At 37.0% G+C, this 14,635-nt stretch overlaps 1 protein-coding gene across 2 annotated transcripts in view; it reads left to right on the forward strand.

Annotated features, from left to right (window-relative positions):
• Window positions 1–1,104: 1,104 nt before the first annotated feature.
• KCNH8 (potassium voltage-gated channel subfamily H member 8) overlaps window positions 1,105–14,635 on the forward strand; it is a 672,749-nt gene continuing 659,218 nt past the window's right edge. The window contains exon 1 of one of the 2 annotated variants that reach the window (XM_075586916.1): window positions 1,105–2,099. In XM_075586916.1, coding sequence (XP_075443031.1) covers window positions 2,024–2,099 — 76 coding nt within the window. In that variant the 5' untranslated portion in view covers window positions 1,105–2,023. The remainder of the gene's footprint in view (window positions 2,100–14,635) is intronic. The other variant, XM_075586915.1, reaches the window with a different exon arrangement.

A 14,635-nucleotide genomic window follows, 5' to 3' on the forward strand; every position in this document is an offset into this window, starting at 1 on the left:
ATTTGCGTTAACAGGAACAAAAAAAAGATACTAGTGAGAAAATTAAACCAGCAGTCATGGGTTGAAATGTGTTCTACAAAGGTCCCTCATACAGTATATGCAGTGGTAGCTGGGAATCTTCTTCTCAAGTCACAGGAGAGGGAACCAATTACAGCTCTGACAGCTCAGTGTTCAGCATCGAGTGCACAGCTGTATCCTTAGAGTGCCAAGAATGTCTCCGAGCTCCAGGTCTCCCCGAGGAAATGATTTACGCGTATGTAATACCTACCAAATAGCACTGTATTACAGTTACCTCACTTTATATCACGCTGTTCTCTTTACTGTACACTGTAAAACTCACAAATGTAAATCAGACAGCTTCCTAAAAAGACCTTCTCAACTGCTGATAAAAGTGCGATGCTATTTTTACACACAGACCTTAGATGCTTAGCCTTTTGTGTCAATTGTATATGGATTTGTTCTCTCCCACAATGCAGTAACTTGGCAAACTGATGTTGTAGAGTGAGAGGGTTGATACTTTATCAGACAAAAAGTGGATGAAATGGGGAAGCCAAATGTGTACTGCACATTTGTGTTACTGGTTTGAAAAAGAGAATTATATACAGTATATTCCTTTGCAAAAAGTAACATTGAAATATATTTTAATTAAGTCACCCTTTACATTCCATTATAGCCAACCCTGTGTGAGAATGGGAGTACAGTATAGGATGTAAAATGGATATTACGTTCTCTGTTTCTTCATTACTCATAAAAACCTGGAGATGGAGACTCATTTGGGATGGGATTAATACTTTAACCACGAATACGATCAAAATCGTTAAATAAATCTATTCAGTCTGGTTAAATATCTCCCACGGTGAAATCAGGCAAAGTAAACTATCCCAAGTAACTATCTGATGTACTGTACATATATAATGACAACTTACAGGATACTGGACCTCGATGTACTGTATTTTCATTATGATGTACTTTGAGACATTATACAAAAGAATCATTCGGTGGGACATCTACAGCATGTACAGTACTGTATATTGCATTGTTCATGAGATTTGGATTTGAGATACAAAATCTGTAGCACACGTCGCGCTGATAGCATACTGTACCTATGTATTTAGATTCACAACGGAGGTGGGTTAAGAAGTTGTTGCTAATAAACACGTTGCACGGCTATTAGTAAGAAGGATGTGAGTAAGTGACTGCCGTACAGGGAAAGTTGCCCTAGATAACTCGGTGTACTGAAGCATAAAGGATTTCGCATTTCCTTTGGAGGTTTGCTTTGTTTTGGCTGGAGCTTACAGAAATGCGCTTCAGGAACGTCTCCGCCAACGAGAAATGGATGAATTAAATGGAAAGGGTCTCAGTGATCTGCTATCACACGTTACAGCTGCTCTCCTGGCCAGCTTCACGCTCTCTATCAGCTCTAGTGCTTTTGTGCTGCAGGGTAAAGTCAACGCTTTCAGGAATCTTCCTTTCTTTTGCCTGTGCATGGATCTAATTTTAGCTCTAGGGAAGGTTACGGTTCTGTGGAATACTACAGTGCAATTTTAAGTCCACAGAAAAGAGGGAACAATCAGCACAGGTTTGTTGAAGGCTTGAAAAGAGCAAGACCGCTCTCTACACCTGTATTGATTATCACTCTCCCACTTTGCTTGGGAAAGGGGTCAACTGGCTATGCTTTACAGGTCTTTATTGCACAGTGGGAACTACGGTCGGATAACTTTGGTCTGTTAATACAAGCACAGAAGCATTTTGTGGAGATTACATTAATCCATTCCTCTGGAAGAGGGTTTGGAGAGCTGGCTAGGGAAGGTCACAGCTGTGCTGCAGCATCCAGGGTAAAGCGGACTTCTCTGGTGCGGCGCTCCCCAGGATAATGAAGAGTCACCAGTGACGGCGCCCCCTCCTCTGTCACCTCACCCACCACCACCTCCTCTACCTCATCTCATCCCTCCCCCACTGTACTTTCTTCCAAAACATCCTCGGCTATAAACTTTGATGGAGAATTACACACCGGGCTGGAAAAATGCCTGTTATGAAAGGATTACTAGCACCTCAGAACACATTCCTAGATACTATAGCGACTAGATTCGACGGAACACGTAAGTCACAATTTATTCTCTACCCTTACATTATATATACTAAGGGGTAAAGAAAATATTAAAAACCAATGTATTGCTTTCGGAATCATGAATAGGTAAACCTATTTCGATTGTTTACTTTGTGCATCTTTTCCTAACTTCTTTGTATTTTTATTCCGATCTGAAGTACTAATATATGATGTGTGTGTGTATGTGTGTGTGTGTATGTGTGTGTATACACACACACACACACACACACACACACACACACACACACACACACAGAGTAATTGAAGAAGCACACTAGATCACATTACCTGTTTAGATCGTTATTCCAGGAATATGTATATTACAGTCACCAGAAAATGCTGGGATCATTGTAACAGAGTCGTCGGTGTTATTATATGAGAGTACAGGTTTTAATCAGTACCATGGACAGTTCTTGAATTTCTCAAGGGTAGATTTTCAGCCCTGAGTTTCCTTTTGCCTTTGATAGTTATTTTGGTTTATTTGTTTGTACCTGCTTAGACGACGTGTATAGTAATTCTTAATAATATCTTTATGGGGAGTAAGCAAATGTATTAATAAAAAGATAGATTGTAACAGTGCACAGGTATTGCTGGTCTTGAAGCATTATAATGACCCATCAAAGTTCCCTTTACAGCTTTCTTACACAGTAAACTTTCATTTGATGTGAGAGCACAACAGTCACATCAACCTTGGAGTTAATGTGCATGTGAAAAGTAACTTGCTTCTAATTACAGTTCCAATCAACGTGTTTATAGCTGGTGGTGCAATGTGAGGCTGTTGTTTCTTTTCATACAGTGCTTATTGCATGTAGGATGATAAACTGAATTGCACACCAATGATTCATTTTGGAAATGAGCCTTTTGCTGTATTATACCTACAGTATTTCATTTGATATATTGCATTGCCCTGTTGTGTGTATAGCCTGCATTTAATACACTAATGCAAAGTATTGCCAGTGTAAATGCAAAACAAGTATGTGTTTTCATTTATTTACAGCGTGCCCTTTCCATTTGATAAATTAATCAAATGTCCCTACTGCTCTATCCCGCTTTTCTCAGGCATTTCTGTGCAGAGGAAAGCCTTACTGTAAGTCTATTTTCCTTGATGTATCCTGAGAATGCTTTACTAACAGCCGTTCTCAGTATTGATTAAACAATAGGCTAACATGTAGATATATACAAAATCAAAGTTATTTTAGGCGACTTTTTTGAATAACTCCCAAGATATAAACTTTTATCTCACTGCTCTAGTTTGGGAGTTTATAAGACACCACTTAATAAAAAAGCTCTCTGTCATAAACATGTTCTATAATATTTCTGTGGTGATACTGTTTCCTGTACATAAACCGTAATTTCTCCAGGAACAGTGATTCAGTAAGCCAGATTGAAGAGAAAACATATTAAAGATAATCTCGAGACTAATGTTTTGAAGATAAAGATAATAATATCCATAAATGTATTAAAGCATGCACCACAGCTTGGGAAAGTTGAAAAAGTAGTTTATCTGTGTGCATTACTGAAAATCAATGCCTAATAAAGCATGTGATAATAGAATGGTATACAGTATATGCAGTAGTACATTCATCAGAAATTATCTACAACCTTCTTTGTTAAAGATGTTAAAATATATTTGTCAGACAACTGGGAACATTGAGCATTTTCTGAAAAAGGTATTTAATAATTGCAGACGTATGGTAGGTAATGTTAGTTTTAATAACAACCCTGCATACAAGCAAGTTACAATACAACATAAAGTGTATATTGACATAAAATAGAGGGCCAAATTAAATGGCATGGTAGATGGCATGGCATGGTAGTGTATTAACCAAAGAATATTGATATCATGTGATCATTTAATCTTTACATTTTTATCCCCAAAAGTCAACTGAGGAAAGTGTGGTTTGGAATAAATTTTATTTATACTGTAATTTCACTTCTGTTTTTATTCTCTGTGCATAATAGTACAATAAGAAAACGTTATCTGTTTTTTTTGCTGATATCTAAAATGGTAACTGCTGATAATACAGTAGGTTGAATATGTGAAATGTTCATTTTACTAGATCATGCACATTGCAACTACAGTTGATACACTCTTTTTAATTTGAGCATATCACATTGGAAGGATGCAGTATGTTGCCATCAATGATAGACTAATCCACTACTGAATCTCTAATCCAAGGGAGAATTAATTATAATTCTGACCAACAGTGCAGAAAGGATTGCAGATTTCATTTACAAATATGCTCACTCTGTGTTGAACTTTTTCTTAAATAAAAGGACATTTGACATGAGCAATGTTGGTTTATGTTTGTGTTATATGTCCAGTAACTATGTGGTAACAGAATAACTGCAAAAATATTTCAGAAGATGGTATCTATCAAAGATGCACTCATTTATTACATTTCAAGAATACACATTTGTTAAAATGCTTTAAAAAAGTAATTATTCACACATTCAATTCCTATGTACATGTATTTTCTGTGAACAAAAACATGTATGATATATTTGATACTTGGCATTGATAAGTATTGCTTCACTCTACATGACAGTTTGCTTACCAATAAAGACACATTCACTCATTTGGTAAGACCTTATTGTACTTTTGTTTACAAAGTACAAGAGTGTGGCAGATTGTCTGTAAGGAATATAATTTGTGTTCTTGGTTTCTTAATTATACAATATAGTCTCAGAATATCTAAATGTTATTTTATATATTTTACATTTTGACTTTGGTTTGTAAACATTTTTAATAAACCAAGCCTTTTTGTTGTTGTATTGAATGTCACTGTGACTCTTAGCACCCACATGTATATCCAGACAAACAGTATGGATTGATACCATTAATACATTTTAATGGACAAATATATGCATAGTTTCAGAAATGTTGTCTAGCTGCTGTTTTTAGTACCCCCTTGCCACTATTATACTGTACATATCACCCTAATGCCTTTTTGGACAGATGGGTTGTTTACACCAGTGGTTCCCAAACCTCTCCTCTGGGTCCTGAGCCCAATCAACTTACTGTATACCTCACTTATATGCAAATTATGTTCATTTGCTGCAAAAAGCCTTCATTATTACTACACATTTCTCTGAGGATATATTTTGAAAGCCACTGGTTCACAGGTTCTAAACTCCCAGAGGGGTGTGAAATGTTTCAGGGTTGAGGACTTGCTTAAGTGTCTATTTGTTCATGAAACGTTACTAAGTATTTATTGGTTTTCTCCATTGCAATGAATAGAATACTGAAGACTAATTAAATTTATTTTAAATGGAGTAAGTAAGTAGCTTTTAAAAACAATTTCCTGCAAAACTTTACACTTTCCATTATTTTTCCATGCAATTTTATTAATCTTTTATTACGTCATCATAATAAAAAAAAACAAAGAATACTGACCCAGAAAAGCACCTGCTATTTTAAGGTTATATGTTGAACATTATTGTATTTTAATTTACAAACTCAATTGGCTCTAGTTTAATAACCGTGTAAGTAATAAATAGCAGAGTCTTCAGCAAGCACTCACATTATAGCTGTTGTAATTCATTATGCCAGTAAGTGAACAGTCAGACCCTTGATTAATTCCATCCTAGATGTTTTTATGACATGAAAAATGTCTATAAATTCAATGTCTTTAATGTGGTAGGCCGTGTTAGGATGGTAATTTAGTAGGTGCTCCAATTTTCCTACAATATCCTTCTGTAAGCTTTTTAAAATGTGATTGCCATTTATGTGTAGACTAAAGAATAATTAATTAACATTGAGCATTGTTGTTAATTTCAAAAGTGTGTGAAAGACAAGGAAATTAATTCATCAATGATACTAGAAATTAGATAAAGAATCTAAAACTCTTTAAAATATTACTCGGAAGCTAAAAATAATAGTGCTTTTCTAAAGTGCCTGTCATGCATGTGAAAAGTGGTTCAGATTTGAGACATTGCTATCAAGCAGGGCACAATAAAATATTTAAATATGGAGAAATATCAAGGCATACTAATGAAGTTATGACTAACCAAAATATGCATTTCTCACATGCATTGATTCAGGAAACACATATAGGCACATGGATCCATGGATCAAGAAGATTACATTAGTACCATACAGCAATTATTTATTGAATATTCTGTTGTCTAGTATTTGCATCAACTATAATTAACTCTCATCTACATTATGTGTTATATACACAAATGACAACCCTGAAAAAATCCTTTATTTTAGGCAATAAGACTTTTGTTTACACATTTGTGACAGATTGTTTTGGTTTGGTAGAAAATCATTGATAGGGGTCCAATTGCACATCAATTCACATGTTATTAAGGGATGCCAAATTATTCATCTTTGTCCATCATTATTTTTATTTTCTGATTAACAATACAATTTACCATATCTTAAGGGGCTTATTCTATATACTTTGAAAATGCAGCTTTGGCTTCACAAAAAAATGTCAGACTTCCCCCAAAATGTATAGACTTTCACCTATTTCAATACAAATTATATCAGCATAATTTTTGGGGGAAGATGCAACTAAAATATTTGCAGAACTGAAAAAAAAATCAGATAAAAGTGCTTACAGGCATGTATTTTGTTTTTAGCGTTCAATATTTGTTGCCTTCATTACCAAAGAGGGCAAGTGTATATTGAATTTTGAGTTCATATATCCAATATGACTCACGTTTACTAATACACCGTGAGTCATATTGGATATATGAACTCAAAACGCTATCCCCCAATGGTCTGATTTTTTTAATTGAATTTGATCTAGCTGCTTTTTTGGTGAAATAGTGTGGTTATATGGTTTTTTCCATGTGACACTTTGTGTAGTTACATTCCTTATTGCTGTTTGTTGTCTATTGGTACTGGCAGTTTCCCATATCCTGAGTCTCTTGTAATGTTATTCTTATGTATGTTTTTTCTGTGTACAGTTTCTTTAAGAGCAGGTGTTTTATGTCTATTTTTATTTTCATGTATTTCAATGTTATTTATTTATTTTATGGTATTTATATGTTTATTATCACTGGTATGAGTTTGATTGTTTATGATTGAATTTTATTACTGTGTTTTATGCTAATATGTTAATTAATGTTTTAGAATAAATATGCTGGCACTTTTTTATTTCCCATCATGCCCCTGATGAAGTGACTGATGTCACGAAACGCGTAGGGTGGACCTTCTTCTGGCAGAGACATTTGGCGTTCTTCCCTGGTAGCCTTTATACCTTTCCCTCCTTAGCCTTGGCTCTGAGAGCTCCCCGGCACTCGCGTGTGTTCTTCCCCTGTCCCTGCCTATAGTGGTGACGTCACTGACATCGCGAGACCTCTGGTCCGCGTGGTTTGCTTCAGTGAGTCCCCCGGCAGCACTGAGTTCAGGCTGTTGCCTGTTTTGCTTCCTGCTCATGTGCTGACTCGTGAGTGTGTGGACAGCTGTGGTTTTCGGCGGTGTGGAGCCTCAAGAGCGGTGCTTCCCAGCGGTGTGGAGCTTCCAGAGGTAGAGCTGTGCCATCTCTCTCCCAGGCTTCAGAGTGTAAAGTGACATTGTGCTACAGGCTTACTATATCAACCTTGCTGTAAGTAGGGTTTTAATTTTAGCCCCACTGGATGCCATTGCTTTACAAGTGTCTCTTGCCCAACAATCAAGTGTTTGTTGTTTTTATATTTATTTGTATTCATTGTATTAAACTGCTATCTTTTCTTGCATACCTTATCAGTGATCTTTTGTTTTTAGTTGCACTATGATCTTTTTCTCTTTTTTTCTTCTATGTTGTCGTCTTTTATGTTTGTTTGTTTGTTTGAGACTACATTGAAGATACTTCCTTGGAACTCATCCTAGCTTTTTTGGACTATATTCGGTCAGACTATTATTTTTATTTCTTTGAGGCGCCGGTCTATGTGTTTTTACTGTGTATATTGGTTTGTGTGACCTATTTTTTCCTGGCTGCCTCCACTCCAACATTTGAGGGTGTATTCCTATTATGTTAGTTGCTTAATTGTCACTAATTTTTTATATTAATTGCATTAGCGCTGTTCCCACTGCCCTTCCCCTTTAGACTGTTTCATGTACCACATTCTAACCTCTCTTATCAATGATGTCACAGGGGTAAAACATTCCACCAAAATCTTACATCATTAGTAAGAACAGTTAACATGTGGTAAATACCCCAGTCTGATTATCTGATTTAACAGGTAACCATCTACCATATTTTGTGCAAATGTGACAAACCCTACTGTATATAAGGGCAGCACCATCACACAACAGTTACACTGTCTGAATTGCATATTAACATTATAGAATTGCATGTGAATTAGTCATTTTGGCAAAATCCCTCGTTTGCCAATGAGTAATTTTCAATTTGGATTTTAGCCGATAATGCATTGGTTTTTTTTAGGATATGGGTATCTTTTCATAATTTATTGAATGGAGTGAAGATCGCTTTGGAGTTACATTTTTGCATCTGGTTGTGAAAAAACAGCTGAAACACAGTGTTTGGATATAATGAATAAGGGCCTTTAAGGTTTGCAATACTGATCTGCTTCAAATGTAAAATGTGTATGCCATTTGTTTAGTTTTTTATTTCTTGGCATTTGAATGATTTTGATTCTAGTATAAGCTTATACAAGCTTTTCTGTAGAAAGTGGCATTGCAACCAATATGGAAAATGTTGTACTGATTTTGCATAAAGGTTATACAACACTGTAATGATAACCATAATAACCATAATTAGCAGTTGAAGGTCCCGCTACTAGAAAAAAAAACTTCAGGGAAGCGTTAAAGTCACAAAACCAGTTTTGTTTTCTGGTAAAGAACACAGGAAGCATTTGTTTTGATGGTACATTTAAAATCCATGTTTTATATGGCAACATGTAATATGTTTTCAATGAAGTACACTAGATATTTTACACCATACCGTAGGAGTTGTACAATTTAAGAGATGTTTAGTAGCTTTTTACATTTAAATCCAGAAGCTGGTGTTCAAAAAGCGCAACACCAATTTTGTTGTTTCTGAAAATACGGTACAATACAGTATATGTTTTTTCCAGTAACATCAATCTGTCCTATGATCAAAGGGAACTAAGGGAAGTGGCATATTTTTTTTTTGTTTCAAATATTTTTATTAGATTTTCACACTGTGCAAATAGCAGATATCAGATATCCAACAATATGACCGTAGAAACATACAAATATAATAAGTGATGATGGTATCAATAATATAGAATAAGGTGACAATACAGGTCATTCTTGAGTACTTGCTTATTATCTGGTTATAACAGCAACTGCAGATAATTAAACATTGGTTCAACATTATTTTCAGCTGATATTGAAGGATTGACTTACACTGACTGACACTGATTGACTTACTATGTTGACAAATGATAGAGAGAAAGGAAAATGTAAAAAAGAGGGGAGGGGGGGAGGACAGACAAGAAAGAAAAAGAGGATCAGGAGAGAGGGGGAGATAATGGAGTGGAGGGGGACAGGGGGAGGAGGAGCTCCTACCCGTGACCGCATCAAGATTCTGTTTTCTGGTTCGTACCTTTGGGTTTCTTAATTTGATAGCTTTAGTTTTCAGGTTGAGACAGAATCAACCCGATCAGTTTGCATCAAATTAGTTGCGTAATCCTTAGCTGTCAAAGCTATTTAGTTCTGTTCACTTCCCCAAGCATGGGTCCCACATTTTATAAAATTTCGTCGGTCAAATGCTTCAAGAAAGCTGTAATTTTTTCCATAAGCATCACCTCGTTTATTCTTTTTTCAACAGTTTGTCTAGAGCAGGGGCTATCTTTTCCAAGAGGCTGCCACAGGCCATCTAGCCGCCGTCAATATGAATGATACCAGCCATCTCATAGGGCAGCCTACATCTTTGACTGATTTTGCCAGCAGAAAAATCAGGGGGTCCACGAGGATGAATAAATCTATTATATCTTTAATGATAGTTTGGACAGTGGACCAACCTTTCTGTATCACTGGGCTTGTCCACCAAATGTGCACCATATCACCTCTTTGTCCACAGCCCCTCCAACACGGGTCAGACACCAGAGGATAGATTTGTTTCAGTCGGCTTGGGGTGAGGTACCTCTTGTAAATGTTTTCTTTGATAGTGGTACAGTACATATAGAGAGATCTTTGCGGCAAACCCCCAAATAGCCTCCCAATCATCTCTATCAATTTCCAAATTTAAATTGGCCGCCCATTTGAGCATGTAGTCATGGTTGGGAGAGTCTACCAAAGCCTCCATAACAGCATATATTCTTGTGATCAAGCCTTTTTGGTAAACGCCTCTTCTACACATGGGAAAATTGGGGTTGTTGAAGAATGGGGTGAGTTGTGAGGTGGGAGACGTGAGATTACATTTTTCCTTGGACTTGGTTCAGGTCTCCCAGGTGCCTTTCATCGGACCCAGCTAAAACGTTTTTGCCTGTATGTCCTTATCAGAGGCCAATAGGGACATTAGCATAGAAGTCGTTCTGGCGTATTGGTATTCTTTGGCCAACCAGCAATATTGGGCTAGGTCAGCATTCCAGACCACCACCTGCCATAATTGGGCATCTTAGTAGTATTTTGAGATATCTGGGACTCCCATATCCCCTCTTATTCTTGAGTTCAATATAACTGATCTAGCTGTCCTGGGCCTTTTGCCCTGCCAGATAAAGTTAAATATACTATTTTGTAGATTTTTTAGTTTGGATCCAGGTATCCGGATCGGGAGGGTCTGGAAATGATATAATAACCTGGGGTGTATGTTCATTTGACTGATACTATTCTCCCGATCCACGGCACCTGGAATCCTTCCCATTTCGCCAAATTCTTTTCATCCTGTCAAACAGGGGTGGGTAGTTGCTCTGGTATAGAGAGTGGTAGTGCCTGGTCACATTTACTCCCAAATATTTAATGTGAGAGGAACTCCATCTATAGTTAAAATTCAATTTTAGTAATTTAATCTCCGGTTCTGGGAGGTTCAAATTAGGGCCTCTGATTTGTCATTAATAATTTTGTACCATGAGATTTCTCAAAGTCTGATAGACTTTTTTGGAGGCTGGGTAAAGAAGTCTGGGGACTTGCTAATGTTAAAATAATATAATCTGCAAATAGGGAGATTTTATCATTTATTTTTCAGATTACTTTACCCTGGATGTTATCATTTGTTCGAATATTTGCAGCTTGTGGCTCAATCATTAGGACGAAGAGAAGAGGGGACAATGGGCAGCCCTCTCCTTCCATTCTTAATTCTAATTGGGTCCGGATCATTCCCTGGGAGCTTAACTATAGCCGTTGGGTTTTGGTATAGTGCTCGGACTCCTTCTAAGAATGAGTCTTTAAATCCAAATTTCTGTAATGTTTTATCTTAGACTATAGAAAATATGTGAATACTTCGCTCTATCTTAGACTACCCAGTCTATTCTGTCAAACGCTTTCTCTACGTCAAGGCATAGGAGAATGGCTCTGGTTCCAGTGAGATGAACATGGTCCACTATATTTATTATTTTACGGGTGTTTTCTGAACCTTGTCTAACAAACACAAATCCCACCTGGTCGATATGGATCAATCTAGGTAAAATAGGGTTTAACTTATTCGCCTGGATTTTGCTATATAATTTCAAGTCATTGTTTAGTAAAGAGATTGGTCGATAACTACCGCCTTGCATAGGGTCTCGGCCCTCTTTATGTATAATGGCCAATTTGCGGTTAACATGTTTGGCGGGATTGGTTTTCCATCCATAATGAATTGTACATCTCTAGTAGGTGAGGGGAGAGTATGGCTAAGAACTTTTTGTAATAGACATTGGTAAATCCATCAGGGCCAGGGGCCTTGATATTTTTAGTGCCTTAACTCCTTCCGCTAGCTCGGTCTGAGTAATCTTACTGTTTAAAACATTAATTTAATCTTCTGTCAGGTGAGGCAGATTACAGTTTTCTAAGTCATTTGTAATTGCCTCTGAGTTTAGGAACTGGGAAGTTCCCTTAGTGGAATTCAAATTAAACAATACCAGTTTTTCACTGCACAAAGTTACATACGTTTATTCTTAGTTTATTGACGCCTTCAGGGTATATTTCACAGAACATTTGTATGCATTTAGCATAGGGACCTGCTATTGAAACTTACCATGACGTTGGTTAGTTGTCATTATTTGATCAAAGGATGCAACCAAAAGTCTCCTTTGTCTTACAGACCTACAGCAGCGGCAGCTCTTATTCGAGCAAAAGCCGCTGGCTGTATGCGGCTGGGAAGCGGGTAGCCGCGGCGCGTGGCGGCGCACTGTGACGTCACAGTCACATGCGCGCCCGGCTTCCCCGTCTTCCCCGGCTTCCCCAGGCTTCCCCGACACCCCTGGAGATGAAATTAAGGTAAGCGGGGGTGCGGGGAAGCAGAGGGGCAGAGCAGAAGCCGGGTTCGGGGTCCGGAAGGGGGGGTAAATTGCGCGCGATGAGGAGGGGGGGTGAGTGGGGGAAACGCGGCGGCGCGCGTTTATTACTGGCGGCAGCTGGGGCAGATCCCGGCATGCCGCCGGCATTTACTTTAATAAAGTATGTCGCTACTGTAGGTTTCACTATGTATATTTATTTCCCCATTTATTGTTAGCCTAATGGAAGAAGCGCAGGGATTAACTTTATGTTATTTCACATATATGTGGCCAATCTTTTCACAAGCAGCATGCTCCTTACACAGAGAAGCGCCGTGAATATATATACTGTATATATATTTGTTTTACATTTTCTGTTGGACCAAATCAAATTCCTAGCAGCACGGTTCCAGTGAGCACCACTATTAGGGTGTGATTAATGTATTTAGCCAATCCTTCTGTAACTGCTGATTGAGCAGCTTGTGGGAGGTTAGTCCCTCCATTTCAAGATATATCATCTCCCAGTAAGGTCCCTGTAAATTCACTTTTCACTTTACTTGTCTATATGTAAGTATCTTTACTGGTATATACAATTTCTTAACTGCATTAAGTTACATAAGCTTATGCTTGGTTTATTACCCCTTCAGGGTATATTTTACAGAACATTTGTACAGTATGCATTTAGCATAGGGACCTGCTATTATTTATTTATTTATAAAATATTTTACCAGGAAGTAATACATTGAGAGTTACCTCTCGTTTTCAAGTATGTCCTGGGCATAGAGTTAAGATAAATAATACATGGTTACAAATACAGTTACATAAGTGAACAGGGTATACATTATACACAAGACATTGCGTGCACAGTTAAAGAAAATATATATTATAGGCATATGTAGCAGTTACAGATCAGATTAAAATGTGAGACAGCCTTAGTCTTGAAAGAACATAAACTGGTGGTGGATGTGAGAGTCTCCGGTAGGTTGTTCCAGTTTTGTGGTGCTGAGACTCTCTATTGAGATTTACCTTGACGTTGGTTAGCAGGCTTGTCATTATTTGATCAAAGGATGCAACCAAAAATCTCCTTTGTCTTACAGACTTAGGTTTCACTATATATATTTATTTCCCCATTCATTGTTAGCCCAATTGGAGAAGCGTATGGATTCACTTTCTCTCTTTATTTTATTAGTACTTATTAAAGGTTACTTTCTAAATCATTCATATACCAACAAAGGTGTGTGCCAATGTAGGATTTTTGCCCTATGCCTGCATTCACAACATTATGAATTTGTAAGCCAACTGTAACATCAATAGGTGGAAAGCTACACTTGAATGTGTATTAAGGGATAATATTCAGGAATACCAATTGGTTTACAACATATTAGTAATAGCCAGCATGGTTTTATGAGGAATAGATCATGTTAAACTAACATTATTTGTTTATTTGAGGAGGTAACAAGGAGTTTAGACCAGGCCTATGCAGTTGATTAGGTCTACTTATATTTTTGCCAAGGTTTTTTATATGGTTAGTGTACAAAATAAAGGAATTTGGTTTTGATTAAAAAATATTTGAACCTGGATTAAAAAGTTGTTGAAGGATAGACAACATAGAGTTATCATACAGGTACATTGTACTTTTTAAGGTTAGGCTAAAGTTGTAAGTTGAATACCTCAAGGTTTGGTACTGGACCCACTGATTTTTAACGTGTTTATTAATGTGGTAATATAAAAGCAGTGTGTAATTTCTCTACATAACGACTTGGATAAACTGGAAACTTGACCGATAAATGGCAGATGCGGTTTACTAGAGAAAACTATATGGTTATGCATCTGGGAAGGAAGAATAAAAAGGCTACATACAAACTAAGTGGGACAAAATTAGATAAATTGTTGATGGAAAAAGATTTAGAAGTGCTAGTAGAAAGCAGGCTTAGCAATAGTGATCAATGTCAGCCAGTTGCAAGTGCAAATAGGATATTATATATCTATTATTTTGCATAAATGGATGTAAGGCAAGCCAGCATAAATGTGCCACTGTATAAATCCTTAATAAGATCACACCTAGATTATGGAGTACAGACTTTGACACAACTTAAAAAGTCATTAAAAAAACATTAACAAGTGCAGCGTAGTTACCAAATTATTAAATGGAATAGAAGATCTGACATATGAGGACAGACTAGCTAAATTAGATTT

Source organism: Ascaphus truei, chromosome 2 (assembly GCF_040206685.1).
Source record: "Ascaphus truei isolate aAscTru1 chromosome 2, aAscTru1.hap1, whole genome shotgun sequence".
In the NCBI taxonomy this organism is placed as follows: Eukaryota; Metazoa; Chordata; class Amphibia; order Anura; family Ascaphidae; genus Ascaphus; species Ascaphus truei.